The following is an 18,365-nucleotide window of genomic DNA, read 5'->3' on the forward strand; positions in this document are numbered from 1 at the left end:
CAAAAATTTTCTTATATTAATGAATGTGTTGATGTTTCACCTTTAGTTCTTTAGTATGTCGATCAACAATTTGTTGAACATTGAGATTTGCCTCTTTCTGAGAAGTTGCAGAAATAATACGTTCTTCAGCTGCTGCTGTCATTTCTGCCCGGAGTTCTAAAAGTGCTCGACTAAGTGCCTAAAAATTACAACATATATACATTTTTTTTGAAAAATTAATATTTTATATGAGTAATATGTAATACAAAAAATAAATAAGCCTTATTAAATTTCAACTATTTTCCTAGAATACCATGTGTTTAATCAAACACAATTCACAAAGAACCCAACTTTTTCAAATGAATTTCTTTTAGTAATTGAACTCAATTCTTGCCTAATTATGAGATTTCAAAATCTTGACGATAATAATTTTGGGAACCCAGCATCGAATTAGGCAATTTGTATTACAAAAACCAGGTATGTTTTGTTTTCAAATACCCAAGTTTAGATATTTACCTAAATTACTCAGTACATACTTCCATGTGAAATTGATTTGAATAGGAAAATTACAGGACTAAAAAAGGCTTAAATTTGCCAGTACATTTCATGAGCTAGCATAGAAAACAACAGCATCTTCTAAAACAATTGAGTATATCAAATCTGAGGTATACCAAATTTTCAAAAACTAATAAATTGTCTAATCTATTGACCAATTCCTTCTCATAAAACTATCATTGTGACTTTCTTCTTTAATCTTTCCTACTCACTGTCATATCTCCCTCTTAATCCCTAAATTGTTCAAAATTGTTCCACTATTCAAATTGTTCAAAACAGCCCAGTAGCATAAAAGCTCAGTAGAAAAGAGGATATAATATAAGTTTCCCCTTTTGTCCTATAGTCAAGACTGATGACAAAATAAAAAGATAAATTGGACTGTATTTGAATTTAACTGAATTCTAAACACTAACAATAAGGTTATTTAAAAATTATTTTAAAAGACTGATTAAGAGTAAGATAAGGCTCATACTACTCACTACAACAGACAGCAGCTCTTCTTTTACAAGTCTACTCTAAAAGCGATCAACTTCATATACTTCCGGAATGTTGATCATTTTCTGTTGTTACTTACTTTTTGTTGTTTCTCTTTAAGGGCTAATTGGCTCTTTAACCTTTCTACTAGATTTCTCATTGTAGTTGTTGGAGCTCTTGAATTTGCTTCTTTTTGAGCCTGAAGTTCAGATTTTAAACTTTGTGACTCCTTTTGTGACTGGGCCAGAAGACACTTTAAATCCTCTACTTCTGCTTTCACTTTTTTCACTTCGTCTGCATGGTTTTCTTGGAGCCTAATATAAGCACACATATGTATTTAGTAGAGTAGTTGCTGCAATTAACACTTTGATACAAATGTTATCTGAAGAGCAGATGTTTGGTCGTTAAGTATTCTTACAACCTAAGTCTTGATCCAAATCAAAAAGTACAATTCTTTATCCCACTTAACTACTCTTAAATTTAACATAAAATAGACTTTTTCCTTCTAGTTCTATTACTATTTTTGCTAACAGTTGCATTAAGTAATTTTGTGGCTCTAGACAAATAATGCAGAAAATGAACAAAACAGTACTTTAAATACTATGTGCCCTACAAGATGAGACTGCTTCCTCTAAATCAGGGTTTCTCAACCATAGCACTATTGACTTGACTGGAGAATTCTGTGTGTGGGGTGAGGGTGAGGGTGGGGAAAGTTGTCCTGTGCATTGTAAGATGTTTTTAGCAGCAGCCCTTGCTTCTATCCACTGATGCCAGTAGCATCTCCTAGGTGTGACAATCAAAAATGTCTTCAGAAATTACCAAATGTTCCTGGTTTGGTAACTCAGTTAAGAAGCACTGCCCTGTCTAAGGCCATGCTACCCTGGACAAGCCTGATCCCGTCTGATCTTGGAAGCTAAGGAGGGTCAGTCCTGGTTAGTACTTGGATGGGAGACCACCTAAGAAGACGAGGTGCTATAGATGTAAAAAATAAAAAAATGAGGGATTGTAAACTGACAAGGTCCTTGCAATCTGTGAGGTCATCCAAGGGTTGCCTCGCCTAAAAAATAATAAAAAAAAGAACCACTGTCCTATATTGCCATGTTGCAAAGATAAAATGTAAACTTTCACAGAAATCACATGTATTATTAATTTGTTTATGGTTCCAAAATCACTAGTATTATAAGCCATAACTAATATCTATATCTATAGAGAAGTACATACTATCAGCAGACTTAGTCAATTCAATTATCCCTCTTTTTCACTCATTTCTGATTTTCTAAATTATATCGTTTACTGTATATTTAGATACTGCATTAATAAAGTCATAGATATGGATATTCATATCATAAATTATGACGGAGAAGATTGTATTAAACTATGAACAAAAGTTAAAACACTGAGACTTGATGCTTATAGCAAAAAACTTGTCACTTTAATCATCAAACTGATAATTAAAGTTTTACTAAAGAAAACACACATCTGTATTGCCTAAAACATATTAAAATATGCATACTGGGGACAAAAAAAGAGGCTCTATAATAAATCTAACCTCAAGTAACCTCAGGGTGATCTGATCATAAATTCCTAACCAAGCAGTTCATGATGGACAATCACAGCTCCAGGCTTATAACTTCTTTAGTTTATCTTGGCTTTAAGTAATCTCTGTCCCTTGTTTTTGTGGTCTAAGTTCACAGGCCTTTCAGACGCCTTCAAGAGAGCACATAATCTTGTTAATTAGCCTGTAATCCAATCCCTGCCTTGCTTTCTACCACCTTCATATAATCTTCCCTGCTGTCCTCTCCTTAATTCCAAATGCATAAAAGAAGATGTAAACTCATTCTTTTGAAGCATTTTTCTATCTGTTGAGATTTTGCTTCCAGGCATATCTTCTGTTTGGCTCAAACTCTAATAAACTCACAAAATTTTCCTACAGTTTTGGATGTTCTTATATTGACAATACCAATTTGCGCACATAGAATAAAAGTATAATTTTAGACTAAAATGACATGGCAAAATACAAAACAACTACTCAAGTATTTCATGTGGCAAAAATACATACATACATACATACATACATATATATATATATATATATATATATATATATATAAAAATTTCAAAAGAGGATTATTTTCTACAACAAGGAATTAGGTTCAAAAGCAAAAGCAATTTTATACTCTAAAACATGACAGAGACTATATCAAAAATAACATCACATGTATAAAATTTAATGAGTGGAGAAAATTAGATTTAAAAAGTACCACATGCTATTGCTGATTCTTTTTTAGAGACTAATTTCTAAGTGTCAGCATAATAAAGCAAAAGTAGTGTTAATTTTGTCAGTTATCTTAGATAAGTGAATAAAGAATCAAAAGTTCTAATAAGAGCTTCAGAACTGGAAAAGAATTACAAGTAGTTCAATTTTCTCATTTTTTTATATAAGAAATTGAGGTGCAAAGAGATAGTTCTACAATGACTGCAAAATACATAACTATAAACCTATTTTAGGTTTAAAATCTATATTCTGATAAACTGGCTGAACAATGTTTAAAATTTCTAATACAGAGAATGAATGCTGTGAACTCTCTACTGTCACTGTAGTTAATAAAAAGAGTTAATTTTTCATTCAACGAATATTTATTGAACCTTTATTGTATGCCAGAAACTGTTACAGATGTATAAACAAAAGTTTTATATTTATTTTTTACTTTACAATTTTCAAATTACTTTCATATACAGTATCAACTTGGCTTTTAAATAACTATCCTGAAAGAGCCAGGGTAAGTACTGTCATTTCCATTTTACAGATGATGAAATGGAAGCTTAACAAGGTTAAAAACAAGATTCTGGACAAGAATCTGGTTTGGCACATAAGTCAGATTGACTCAATTCAAATTGTGACTTTCCACCTCCTCCCATGGTTATTACTGAGTCTTCCCATGGCCTAGTTTCCTCTGTGAAAAATGAGAATAATAACCTGTCATAAGTCGTCCAGAGGATAAAATAAGATAATGTACATAAAGTTTTTAGAACAATGCACAACATAGAAAATGCTTACGTTTATCTTCATTATACCATTATTACATTTGCATATTTTTATAACACATTTTTAAGACTTACCGTAATTTGGTATGTTCAAATTCTTTGATCTTTAATTCAGTGATTTCTTTTTGTCTCTCTAAATCTTGAGATACTTTTTTTAGTTTGATCAAAAGCGAGGAGAGAGAGTCGTCTTGTTCTGCTAGTGTCTGTTCCATCTCAGCAAGACGAATAAAATGCTTGTTGGTAGGAACTGGAGTAGGAGACTGTTTTATTAAATCCTATGAAATATAAATAAATTAGCCATGAATATGTACAACTCAATGCCACACTTATTCCATAATTTTAATTTGGTTCTTCAAATAATGAAAAATAATATCTAATCTAAAATTTAATAGGCAATGAAATCTTAAACAAAACAAGGATAGAGATCATATTCTTTGTATTTCCAGTGTCTGGCAAAGTATATACATGTAGTGGAGGATCAACAAATGTAGACTGAATTAATGAGTTAAGGCTCAAGGATACTAAGGTTTGCATATTAGGAGATGAAAGATATATCATTTCATAAATACAGAAAACAAATATCAAGAGGCAAGTATGACCTGAATTCAGAACATGAAAATCAGGTTCAGGTAAGCTTATAATAAGCAGAATTTGGAGAAGAAAAAAAAAGACTAAAGTCAGATCATGGAAGGCTTTGAGTACATGGCTAAAGAATATTAATATGATTTTGTAGGTAGCAGTGAGATACTGAAGGATGTAAGTCTAGGGAGAAGAATGATTAGAACTATGTTTTTAGATTATTCTGACAACAAAATCTAGGATGGCTTCTACTCCCTTGCCCCTCACCACAAAAAATGAGAGCTAAATTTTCAATTATATGGTCTCAAAAATCTATAAAGAATACAACAAAGTTCTTAGAATCTTACCCAAGCTGTTTGTTTGAATTTATTAAGTGAACTATCAGCCTGCAGTTCTAATTTATGATGGAGAATATGAAGGTCTTCCTCATGTTTCTTAACAATTTCTCTTTGCTCCTGTTTTATGGAAAATCAAAACTGTATCTTACATTATGATTTAAATTCACATTCTAAAGATCTTTTAAAATTGTTAATCTTCCAAAATCCCTATGAGACAGAGAAGGAAACTATCTGCATGTATATATTTACATCAGTATGCATTTCCACTAGTACATGTTCAAGTTGCTAAGTCCAGCCTCAGATCATAATTTAATCTTAATATCAGAATAATACATATCTATCACCTTTAACTTGTTTATAGGAAATTTTTAAATGTAGATTCCCCCACCCCAAATTCTAGCAAATCTGATTACTAGTGTGACAGATTTTATCCCAATGTATTGCCTCGATCTTTACCTATAAACTCAACTGCTATTTTTCGATTTCATATGGTTTCACCATGACAGCTATTCCTGGTTTAGTGAGTCTACAAGAGAAAGATTCACATACACAAACTGCCAGTTTACATGTAATCCAACCACGTGAAAGTTAACAATTCCTAAACAGAATCATTTGAAAGCAAGAAATGAGCTGAACTGACTAAAAAAAACATGATAAATAGAACAGCAAGACATAATAAAATACCTCTCTGGCTTTTTCCAGAAGATGTTGATACTTCTTTAACACTTCTTCCTTTTGATTTAACCTTGCTTGCATGTTTGCAATGGTTTGTTGAGCAATTTTCAATGTGTGATGTGATTGTGGTTCTAGCTCTTTTCTGCTTAGTTCAGCTATAACCTTTTCTCGTTCTGCAGTGGCAGGCAATCGAAGCCTCAGTTCATTGATTACTTTGTCTCTTGACAGAATATTTTGCTCTGCTAACCATAAAGCAGATTCTTTTTCTTTTAGCTTCTGAAATGATCAAATCATAATAAATTATTAAAGCATATTTTTTCTTCTAAAAATGTTTCACCTAAATTCTAGATTAGTTATAAGTTAAAAAGATTCTCTTTATTTTTCACATCATACTTATAATAGCCAAATACTTAATAAGAATATATTGATTACATTTCTATGTAACAGTTATCTGTAAATATTTTATTTATTTATAAGATTATCACATTAGAAACTTCACTGTTATAATAAAAATGAAATTTAAGGTACTTTATAAAGATCTTGTAGTTTTAGAACTAGAAATGTGTGTCGGTGCTAGATTTAGAAAGGAAATTAATAAATCTTCCTTTTATTTCAGTCCATTGGCTATCATAGTAGTAGAAATTCATAAAAGTCAGCTGAGTACAAAAATTAAAACTATAGTGGCCCAAGTCAATGAATGACTATTATATAATCTGTGGTTTATGAAAATAACATTGATTCTTCAATAAGATTAAGGCAGATATTTTAAATGAAGTAATCAGTGGCAATTCACATAAATGACAAATCTTACAATTACTAAAGAAAATCTGTTTCCTCAGTTGATTAAAAATATACAATTTTACTAGCAAAATTATTTGTACATGTATTTACAATTAATGCATTTGGATGTAAATTAAAATAAAAATCATATTCAGTTTATCATTTTCTGTATAATAAACATTAATAGATGACCTATTAATCAAATTTAGGACCTAGATTAAACTAAGAAGTAATTTCTAACGCTCCTTCAAACTCTTTAACCACTGACAAAAGGAATTAACTAAAATTCCTTCATAGAGAATACAACGTGACTTCAAATAAAACAAAAATAAGGATGAAAAATCTTGATCATACAGAAGGCAATATATTGCTCATAAAACTATAATCAAATGTTCTTTTTGTTTTCTTTCATGCTCACTACTACTGATCAGTATGCCCCAAAATGCCAAGTAGTGATTAAATAATGAATTTGAATTAGCCATATATGTTGTCCTTTATTGGAAATATTATGGGAGAGTAGCAGTGGAGAGTGGAATTGCCAACAGATTCATCATTGCATGCATCATCTTCATTAAAAATGTCATTTAGAAAGTTCTACATACCCAATAATACACTAATTAAAACGCAAATTTTTCTAATTACCTCTTCTAGTGATTTGCAAGTTGCCCGTGTTTCTAGGATTATTCGAACATTCTCCTTAATTTTTCTTAGAGCAATCTCAAGTTGATTTGGAAGGGGCAAACTAGGGTCTGGCATTGATCCTGTAACCTCTTCAAACTATTTAAAAAATAGCGTTAAAAAAAACAGTTGTAGCATTGAAAAAAAACAATATTAATTTTTGCAACTATATGGCAAGAGATGGTTAAACCCCACATATTTAAAACACAAAAAGAAAACAAATTAAAATTCCACCTGATTTTAGAAAACAATTCTATCAGTTAACATTATAGGCCATGTTACAGAGCAGGAAACAGGATTAATCACTCACACCTTTTGTGCTGCATTTAGTATTTCATTTTGCTGACGGTCAAAAATGTCTAGTTGACGTTCCAGCTCAACTTCCCTTTGATCCCAGGCCATTTGCCTTTCTTCATGAAACTGAAAAAAGACAGCTTTGTGTCCGACACACACAGACACTCACCAAGCAAATAACAGAAAACTTTATATACATTTTCTTATTTAATCTTCATAACCTTTGAGGTCAGTTATTATTCATAGTTTCTGGAAAAAGGAAGCAAACTCATATTTTCTGGAAAAAGGAAGCAAACTCAGAGAGGTGAAGTAACTTGCCTAAGATCACAGAGACAGGCAAATGTGGAGCCAGAATTTCAGTCCATCCATACTACGCATTCATCTATCCATCCATCTATCCATTTAAAACATATTTAATGACATATACTATGTGCCAAGCACTATTCTGGGTAATGCAAACATACCAGTGAACAAAGCCAACTCCCTTCACCATGGACCTTGTATATTTACTAATGAGGGGAGGAGATAAATGTGCTCATATGTTGTTCCTTTTAAGATTACTATTACAACATAAATATGCATTTTCAGGATGGTTTATAAAATAAGATATAGAATATTTTATACCACAATAATGTGAGCTAAACTCAATTAGGAGAATGGTGTAGTCACTCATACACCATTATGTTCTTATGTTTAAAATCTTAACAATAAAACATGAAAAAATAAAATGAAACCTTGTTCTGCTGCACAATTTCTTCCTCCAGACTGCCGATTGTATGCTCATATTCAGAAATTATATTATTCAAATATTTTATTTCTTCTTTATCTTTGACTAATTCTCTATTTAGTTTAAGTTCTTGAAGACGGAGTTCTTCTATTTTCACATGCCAACTGATTACCTAATGATTTATAAATCATATACAAATATAAATGCTACATAAGTAAATAACATATTTCTCCACAGATCCTAATAATTTCAATTCAAATCAATGGACATTCTATAATAAAATAACACAAAATTATCCTTGGTTGAGCCACATGGTAGTTTATTTAGAATTTCCATAAAATTTTCTAAAAATATATGGTATCTTAACATTAAACATTCTTCGAATTATGTTTGAGTGAATATCCTTAACATTCACTTTCATTTATTCATTTATTTTCATGTTTATTGGGTATTTACTCTAAGAATGTAACTGAAACATTGGTTTTACCTTCAAAAATGGAAATCCTAAATAATTCTAGACTAGAGAATAAAATTTAGTTGCAAGATAATTATTTTTCATTTAATTTTACCTTCTAACAAGGGTGAAAATTATACTGAAAAATAAATGTGGGTCTACTATTTGTAAATAATTTCAAATAATTAGGAAGAGTAGATGTCAACTGATAATCACTGTACTATTTAAGAATAATTATAATTAGTATTTAATATACATACTTTTCTAATATTTAAAATGCTTTAATATTATACAATCTAAGAATTCTTACTGAAACCATTACTTAGAAGAGTCTCATTTTATTTTTACAACTAGATATTCAAATAGGCAAAACTCCTAATTTATAAAGTCTAAATTAATAAATAATTGGAATTTTGGTCATATATTAAGCATCTTTCATATAGGCACATATTAAGAACTTAAAATTATTATTAACTCTTTTGGAAATACTGAACTTAAAAATCAGCGTCTTACCTTTTGGGCTCCTCTGGCATCCTTTAAAGTGCTTATTAACTCTTCTAGCCCCTTTAACTTTAATTCCATCTCCATCGTTTTGTTCTCCATATTTCTATGTTCTTGTTGAGAATTTTTCATTTCTTGCATTATCTTCAGCTTGTCATTTTGTAACTGAATCATTGTTTTAGAGAACTTTTCCTGTTGTGCCAAGGGTAATGCTCCACTAAACTGGCGTCGCAAAGACTGAATTGTTTGGCGCAGATGTTTTGCTCTGTTTCTCCCCTCCAAACGGGCATAATAGAGAGCCTGTTCTTTTTCATCAAGTTTCTGTTCTAAGCGCAAATTATAGGCCTCCATCTTCTGCAATTTAGATGTAACTGACTCCAACTTACCAAGAGCAGTTGCCTCACTAATTTGAAGAGAGACAAGATGTTGGTGCAACTTGGCTATTAGTGCCTTTTCATCAGACTGTGCCTAATACAAAAAAAATATATATCTGTAGTAAGTTTCACGTTTTTCCAATGAAACTGATCATGGATTTAACATCACAATTTACTAAATAAAATTTAAAAGTGTGCTATATGAGATCCTACAAAAATCTAACCTTGCTTTAATACAAATTACCGGAGAATTATAAAAACACAAAACAAAAAAATACAAAACTTAGAACCAAACATATTTAAAATCCAAATCTGGGATTTAAGTAACGGTTGGAATATTACTGCATTTTTTTAACTTCTGTAAGTAAATAATAATATTGATATAATACTAATATGGACAATGTTTTTTTTAAAAAAAAAATTCTAAAAACACTTATGAGACTCTGTAAAAAGCTATATAAAGCTACAAGACAAAATATTGTTATGAAAGACTTAGTATTGCTCCTCACTATCATAAGTTTGATCAGCAGCCAGTGCGATGCATTTGTAGGCATTTAAATACTTTTCTGTATCATGAATGGTATTTCAAATAGAAGAGTTTTTCTAATCAGGTTACAATGAACAAGAACAGGAACCTCTATTTGATGTATTCTGATTAAAACTATAAAATCATCAATATCTAATATGACTTTAGGAAAAAGAAAAAATCTATATAGATGAGCCAATACTGTCCATACCTGATAGTCTAACAGTTGCATTCTGATAGACTCTACTTCTTTTTCTCTGGACTGCTGTTGTGCATTCAAAATTTCAACTTGCCTTTTGGCAATGTCAGAAATCTCTCTCAGTCTAGGAAGTGATAAGTTATTTCAGAAATGATTAGGTATATTTTCTAAGTAAATCAGTATCAGGATTTCAAATTTCTAGATCCTTGGAAAAGCCATTAGTTTCCAGCATCTCCTCTTTATATGAAAAACTAAAGCTAAGTTTCTTAAACTGTTTCATGAAACATAATTCCGTGAGAGGTTAACACTGTTCTGTAACAACAAAACAAAACTACATTCCCGGCATCCCTACCCCTTGAAAATTCATAATACATAATATCATATTAAATATTCTGAGAAATTTTAAAGTGAAAAATCATCTCAAACTGTACAAATATAGCATTTTCCAAATGTTCATGGCCAAAGAATTCTCTCCCACCTTTTTCATAAGAAACTTATTATCATAGTTTGGCATAGCTAGAATAAGGTATTAAATAGCTTTACTTGATATAACTGTATGTTAAGAATACAGAAATTTAAAATTACTAGGTTCCTAGGTGGATTAATGTACATTTTGAATTGAGTTATTTTAATTTACAAGTTATCAGAAATATGAAAAAGAAAGATTATACATTTACTACAATTACAATAAAAGGAGGAGCTTGATGGTAAGTTATTAAATTTCCTATATGACTACTGTGATGAGTTTACACAGGTAAAGAAAAATGCATTTTACTTTGGGCTGGAATAATTTTAGCTCAGTATGACAGATAAATCAGGTTTTCTCAAACTGATTAAAAGCTCTGCTGGTTATGTTGGTGTTGATTAATTAAAATATAATAAAATTAATAATACAGCTTAGTTTGGTTCAAAAGGTGAGGTCCATGAGGTAAGAGGAAGAATAAAAAATGGCTAAGAATGACTAATATTCCCCATAGGACTATCAAGAATCCAAAAAATAGCTACGACTATGGGAAGGCCGTAAAACTTTATTACTAATGAATTATCTGTGCCTGAAAGATCAACTCATGGATCCTCATACTTTACTACTGAAGTAACATATAATTACAAAAGAGAATGAGTTCACAGCATCTACCTCGTACACAGTATTTACTCCTTACATATATTTTGTGTTCTAAGCAAATAAACTTTTTCATACATAAAATGAAAATAACAATGCTATTTCAGGATTATTAAGTTTAATTGTATTAGTTAATATGTTTAATACTTAGCACAGTATATGTAGTAGACACCCAAAATTGAATCAAAATCTGAATTTTTCTTTATATTTTTATAGCAACATTATAAAATAGGTAGATGAGATACTATTATTCCCTTAATAAAGTGAAAAAACTTAAGTTTAAATAAATTAAATAGCCCTACCCACCAAAAAACCATTAATATGTAGAATAACTAGACCTCATAAGGTCTTGACTGCAAATTCAGCGCTTTCTCCAATACTATTCTTGGACTCTGAAAATCTGTAAATCTTGAGAAGTTATTACCTCTTCAATATTATTAATTATGCCTGTTAAAAATCTACGTTGTTATTATTTAACCATGTTCATATAAAAAGAAATCAGTATCAACTGCCACTAAAAATATTACCCTCATACCACTGTAATTCAGTTTCTTAAAGACAAATTAGACACATCTAATTGAATGCCCAGAAAGTTTACACACACTTACTTTGACACTTCAACTTTTAGTTCCATTTCATTCTTCTCTAATTCTAGAATCCGTTGTCTATCAGCATCACTCACTGTCTTGCTCACACTATTAGCTAATTCATCTCTTAACATCTGTTCTATCTTCTGTGCTTCCAAGTTGATTTTGGTAAGCTAAGAAAAGGTAACAAAAAATGTTCAGATACATCGGTTTTTGAAGATGTTTGTTTACCTTTTATTTTAGCTTTTAGCAAGTTGTAGTCTTCTTTATTTTACATTGGTCCAGATACTAAATTGAGTGTGAAGTACTAAGAATAGGGTAAAGAGAGAAAAAGTCGGGTAAATTCTGTAAATTCTGGTTATTTGCTAACTCACAAAGAGTCATTTATATTAGGCAACTCACGATCTAATAATATCTGAATTGCTGATATTCTTAATTTACTGGGAATGCAATATGCTCAAACATTTTCATTAAATTATATCATCTATAAATAAATCTAAATAAGTTAATAAAATCTTTATATTTCGTGACTCAGTTAAAATGAACAACATAAACAAAACAAGCATTATAAGAGTGCTACTTTATCATAAACTGTTGAATATTTTCAAAAAGTTTTTATTGCTAGCCACTTTAATAATTCTGACCATGTGAAAAAAGTCTAAAATCTCCCATTAGGCTATAAAGTCCCTGAGAGTGAAGATTACTATTAACAGTACTTTTTTTTCCTGTTATAACTCCAGCCCCTACACAGTGTCTGGAAGGTAGTAGGCACTCAATAAATATTTGTTAAATGAATGAATGATAGTGGAAGGTAATTCTATTATTAAGCAAATAATCTGTTTCTGCATATTAAATCTAATAATGTAATACTGGTGAGAAATAAGAACTCATTCACAGAAATATCTTCTTTAAAAACATTTCAAATTTTAAAATATATCTTCTATTTTTATCTATTACATAAACCACTACTATATTAATATGTTACTTCAGAGATATAAACAAACATCTTACATAATACAATGTCTACCATGACTAATTCCTTATTTTCTAATTACATGATAAAAATGATAATATCAAACCTCAGCAAATTTGGTTTCCAATTCAAAATTACGTTCTTCCATTTGTTTTAATGAAGTCCTGATGTGTTCATACATTTTTTGAGAATGTTCAGCACGCTGCCTTTCATTTAATTCCTTCATCTCCAGCATAGTGATTTTTTTTGAAATAGAAGCAATCTCACTGTTGGTTATTGATTTCTTTGTCTTATCCATGTTAGATTCATTTCCTATACGCAACAATTTTAAAGTCAATCTCATGCTGTTCTTATCAAAATTATGTCCTAGATATTTTAGACAGCATATATAAGGAAGCAATATGGTTCAATGGGTAACATGTGAGCCTTCTGAATTATGACAGATCCGGATTCCAGTCAGAGCTCTGTTATTTCCTGTCTACATTCTGCTGATCCCATTTAATCTCTCTGGCACTTACATTCTTCATCAAGCAAATGATAATAAAAACTATTCCTCATAGGAGTACTGAAATAATGTAAAAGATGTAATGTAGACACATGTACAGAATCAATAAAGGGTAGATAAAACATTTTGTTAACTGAAAGGAGTTAAACTGTATAAGAAGCAACTCAGTGAAACACTATTTTGTGAATATAAGTACAATGAATTTATTTTTAAGGTCTCACAGAGTCAAGTTGAAAGTAAAAGATGAAGCCATATGACTTGAGGATTTCACCATTTTCTTTAACCATGAGTATTATTTAGCCTTTGTAAATATCTACTATCAAATATTTTAAATTATTTTATCACTTACTACACCCTAAATATATATAGAGGGTTGTATCACTTGTCTTTAGACATAACTCTATGGTTAAATGAAAAGTAAACAACAACAAAACTATCTATCATGAAAAGGCATCACACAGGATTATCATTAGTTAATCAGTCATTTTTTTAGAGGAGAAAATTAATACCTTTGCTGAGCATAATAGACATGCTCCAGGAAAATACAAAATTTGGGAAAGTGTTTTCTCTTTTGAGAATCAATTAATCATATGTTCTGGGAAGTCAATTATTTTAAGAAATTAAGCAGTAATTCTCTTTGTAGATAGTCTTTTATAACAGCAATAATGCCTGTTTTTGTAGCTTCATTGTTTTGGTGTCTGTCTGTTTTAGAAGTACTTCATTTTGTTCTCTATGTATCTTTAAATATATGATTTTAAAATAGCTGCTGCAAGCAGTGATAAAATAACTAATAGTAACAGATTACTGAAAGAAGCTAAAAGTGTTTGTATACCAGTCCATTATGGAACTCATTCAGGCAATCGTAAACACCATGAATTAAAGAAAACAGCTGCACTACATATAAATATACAAAGAACATAAAACCCCTTCTCCTTTGATTTTTTGTGTTAAACTGATAAAGTAGAGAGAATTTACTAACCAAGAATTTACTAAAATTTGATGTAATACCTTTTTACATCTTAGTTTAAATGAGTTTGTCTTTCATGTAGGAGCTACATGGAAGTCAATTCACTTTAAATCTTTAATGAATTAAAAATTATATTTCTAAAAGTAGCTTATTTTAGACTCCTCTAAACTACATGTCTCAGTTGCCAATTAATAACACAGCTCCATTTAGTTACAGAAACCTTGAACACAATTAGAGATCCAAGGTCTAGAAAACCAACACATAAACACATCTTAACCGAAGAAGCAAATTTATTTGAAAATTATAAAGCACAATGTTAGTGAGATAAATGATTTAAGTGTCATAAACAAAAATAACCATTTGAAAAACTAATATGGAAAACCCTAGCAGGAGCCACAGAGATTTTAATACCCTCTGAGACATTAATATCTCTGTTAAATATATATGAAGATGTTTATTGCAGCACTATAAGCAATAGCAAAAATAAGAAAAGCTAGTGGTTTAATCGCTCAAACAGAAAGATACTGCAGGAATATTTATATGTATAATGAGTAAAACATTGGAAATATTTTGATATCTGCTTAATGAATACAACACATATGTTTAGTATAATTTAAAGTATATGTAATATGTGAACACGTATAAAGTAATATAAAAATGATAATATAGTAGTGGACCTATTGGTAATATAACTTTTTTTTCAAAAATTTTGATGCTATATGGTGATCTTTGATTTAAAAAATAGCAAATGACATATTCCTAATATAACTGTTAGGTAGCTGGTCAGTCATGAACAACAGGGGAACAAAAGAATAGGGGCCCAGCCCAGAGACCATCCAAAGAACCCTCTTGGTGGTTAGAGAATCCCTCCTGCATTCCCAGAGACAAAGGAAAAGAGGGTCATAGTCTTAGCTAGCCTAATCTGGCCACAAACGCATGCCCAGAAAATACTGCCAGAACTTCAGCCTTGTTATACCATCATCTTAATATCATGACTATGCCTGGAAGTTCATGAATCTAATTATAACAGACTGAATTCTGGGTGAGCATGAGCGCACTAGGCAAAGTTATAAAGCAGCCAAGTGTCAGTCAAGATGACTTTACTTGCCAATCACCTAGGAATGCCTTTGGAACCACCCCATCACAGCCCCCAAATATAATGCAGACTTCTCCCTCCCTCAGGGTTACAGCTTTCCATCTTCCCTGGCTATAATCTGTAACCACACCCCAGGGGTATGTAACCTCATTTCTATGTGGCTAGCTGGTATAGGACTGACCTGTCTTATACCTCATACTGTGTTTTTAATAAACAAATATTTCTCATATTCGCTGAGTTGAAATTAATTTCTTCAGCAGTGAAAAGGACCTATAGGTGTGTTACCGGAACTCTGATTGCTCCAACAGTAGTAACATAAGTGAAAGAACTCATAATACCGTCATTAAAATACAGGTATTTCAAAATTACCACAAGTCTTGATTATTAAATGGTTCAAAACATCTAAATTCATCTTAAATTTTTAACATATATGGTTTTATTTGGAACAAATTTAATTTAATAACAAAACCAAATTTTGGTATAGATTAGTACAAGATATTACTCATCAAATGCCTGTTAAACTGTTAGGCAGAAAGTTCATTTTTATCAAAATATTTTCGATTCATCTGGTATAGAAAAGAAACTTTAATTGAAAAGTATTCATTATTAGATCTTAATCATTTTATATTATCAGAGTCATAACACTTACCTAATTTAGTTTCTTGTTCCCAGGCTTGTTCAATAGTATGAAGTTTTTCCTTGGTAATTTCCAATTCTTTATTCATAGACTCCATTTGTTCTTTTAGGGATGCATTTTCACACTGAATAATCAGAAACATCACTGAGAAACTACATTAGAATTCAGACTAATACCACAAAAATGACATTGTCTTAACTTTATGCAGCATCTACTAAAACTCATAAGCTAGTGGTTTTTTTTTTTTTACAAAATCAAGTTCTCTGACATGTAAAAGATATATAGATACACATATGGATATACATATAAATATACACACATGTATATAAAACATTATTCTAAAATAAGCAAAATCTTGAGTATCTAATATATGGCCCTAAACTTCTGAGCATTAGCTTCTGCCATTTTTATTTTGACCAAGCTAGAATGCTCAGAGCCTTATAACCTTCACAAACTAGTGTTTACTTCCCTCATTTATACAAAGTTACTGAGCATCCCCAGTATGCCATCAGTGACAGGTGCTGTATGTTCATGGTGAAAAGAAACAGACAAAATTCTGGCCTTCACAAGCCTTACCATTTGTTGTCTGTGGGTATGTGTGTATGGCAGGAGTTGGGGAGGGTATGGAAGACAGCAGACAGTAAACAGGTAAGCAAATAAAACATTAAAAATGTCAAGATCTAGAAAGAAAACAGAATATGGGCCCAGGTCATAATAAAAGGAGGCATATCTAGGTAAGAGTGGTTAAAGAAGCTATTAACCACTGATGAGGTGGTATTTAAGTTGAAACCTAAGGTTTAAGAAGAAGCCAGTCATGACAAGAAATAAGCTATGAAAAGAAATTATGTACTGGTAAACCCAGATGCTCTAAAGTAGGAAAAAGTTTGAAGTGCTAGAGGATTTGAGCATAGTGAGTAAACATAAGAGTGAAGAGCGGTATAAGGCAAAGTTGGTGAGATAACAGCCATGCCAGGCTAGGCACGGTATATTAAAATAAGAAACTGGAATTAAACTTAATAAATAATAGGAAATCATTTAAAGATGCTAAGGAGCAAGTTTCAAACAATTGTTCTGGATGCAATATGGAGAATAAAGGGATAAACAGAGAAATCAGAAATTAGGAAGATGTTATAAAGTCTAGATGAGTGATGATGCTGGTCTGAACTATGGTTAATAGCAGTAAAGATGGGAAAAAGAGGACACATGAATTAATTACATTTGGGAAATAAAAATGACAGAGGAAAGGTGTGACTAGAGAATAACTCTAAGGTATATGCCTTAACTGAGTAGATAATAGTAGCATATATTGAAATAGGAACAAGTATGAGAAATAGACATTAGGAGTTCATTTTGGATATGTTAAATTTGAGATCTCTTTGAAACATGAGTTGCAAAGTAGGTAATTCCATACAGTAGGAGACAGCTCTGAGAAGTCAGGGTGGAGATGTAAATGTAGGAGCTGGCACATAAGTACAATATTGTAAGCCCATGTATCCTTTCTTTTAATAATTAGAATGCCTACTATGTACTAGGTAGTCTAAGCACTAGACTTCAGCGGTAAACAAATTCCATCTTAAACTTCTGTTTTAGTGGAGTCATTGGAAAGAAAGCCAATATATAACACAATGTGAGGTAATAAGAGTTATGAAGAATAATAAAACAGAGTAGTGAGTTTTTTTTAAGAGGATATTATGATGAAAAGAAAAACGAGATGAAGAAATAAACTTGATTTTCTGGTAACATGCACAATTCTAACTCAGTTCTATATACTGTAAATACACAGAAGAAAAGCAAAAGAGGACTTAGTGTATTTTAAATATCTTTCTACTCTTTTTTTTTTCTTTCTTTTATTTCTAGACTCTTTCAAAGAAAAACTCTGGTTTTGCTCTAGATCCCATTTTTCATCCTCCTGCCCTGGTATTCCACCCTCACTTATTTCCAGTCTTGTCTCTAATCTTCAATCATTCTCTCCCTATAGGCCCTAAATTTAAAAAGAGTGGTAAAACTCTTGATTCTACTTTAATACATATCTATTTCTCTTTTCATCTATTACCAAATTTTCAGTTTTTCTATGGCCTTATCACCCATTCAGTTTTTGTTTTTCCTTATCACCCACAGTCTTTATATTCTAAAATTCAATTTTAATCACCTTATTCTCAGAAACTTTACTCTTAAAAGGCATCGATGATTTCCTAGTAATCATATATGATGGCCTTTGCACCATGGCTCTACACCAGTAATCACTCTCTGAGATCAACATTTATTAGCTCTAATAAGGTACTAAACACACACAAATGAATTA

At 31.0% G+C, this 18,365-nt stretch overlaps 1 protein-coding gene and 1 pseudogene across 16 annotated transcripts in view; one reads left to right on the plus strand and one right to left on the minus strand.

Moving 5' to 3' along the window:
- CEP290 (centrosomal protein 290) overlaps positions 1-18,365 on the minus strand; it is an 86,960-nt gene that overhangs the window by 26,797 nt on the left and 41,798 nt on the right. For all 16 annotated transcript variants that reach the window (XM_039869000.1, XM_039868995.1, XM_039868999.1 and 13 more), the window contains 13 exons: positions 16,076-16,187; positions 12,965-13,170; positions 11,907-12,058; positions 10,191-10,302; positions 9,092-9,547; positions 8,132-8,296; positions 7,416-7,523; positions 7,068-7,202; positions 5,655-5,921; positions 4,980-5,087; positions 4,129-4,328; positions 1,109-1,322; positions 41-178 (listed from right to left, as the gene is read on the minus strand). In XM_039869000.1, coding sequence (XP_039724934.1) covers positions 41-178; positions 1,109-1,322; positions 4,129-4,328; positions 4,980-5,087; positions 5,655-5,921; positions 7,068-7,202; positions 7,416-7,523; positions 8,132-8,296; positions 9,092-9,547; positions 10,191-10,302; positions 11,907-12,058; positions 12,965-13,170; positions 16,076-16,187 — 2,373 coding nt within the window. The remainder of the gene's footprint in view (positions 1-40; positions 179-1,108; positions 1,323-4,128; positions 4,329-4,979; positions 5,088-5,654; positions 5,922-7,067; positions 7,203-7,415; positions 7,524-8,131; positions 8,297-9,091; positions 9,548-10,190; positions 10,303-11,906; positions 12,059-12,964; positions 13,171-16,075; positions 16,188-18,365) is intronic.
- Positions 1,871-1,989, plus strand: LOC120607562 (uncharacterized; annotated as a pseudogene).

Source organism: Pteropus medius, unplaced genomic scaffold (assembly GCF_902729225.1).
Source record: "Pteropus medius unplaced genomic scaffold, Ma_sr-lr_union100, whole genome shotgun sequence".
Lineage (NCBI taxonomy): Eukaryota > Metazoa > Chordata > Mammalia > Chiroptera > Pteropodidae > Pteropus > Pteropus medius.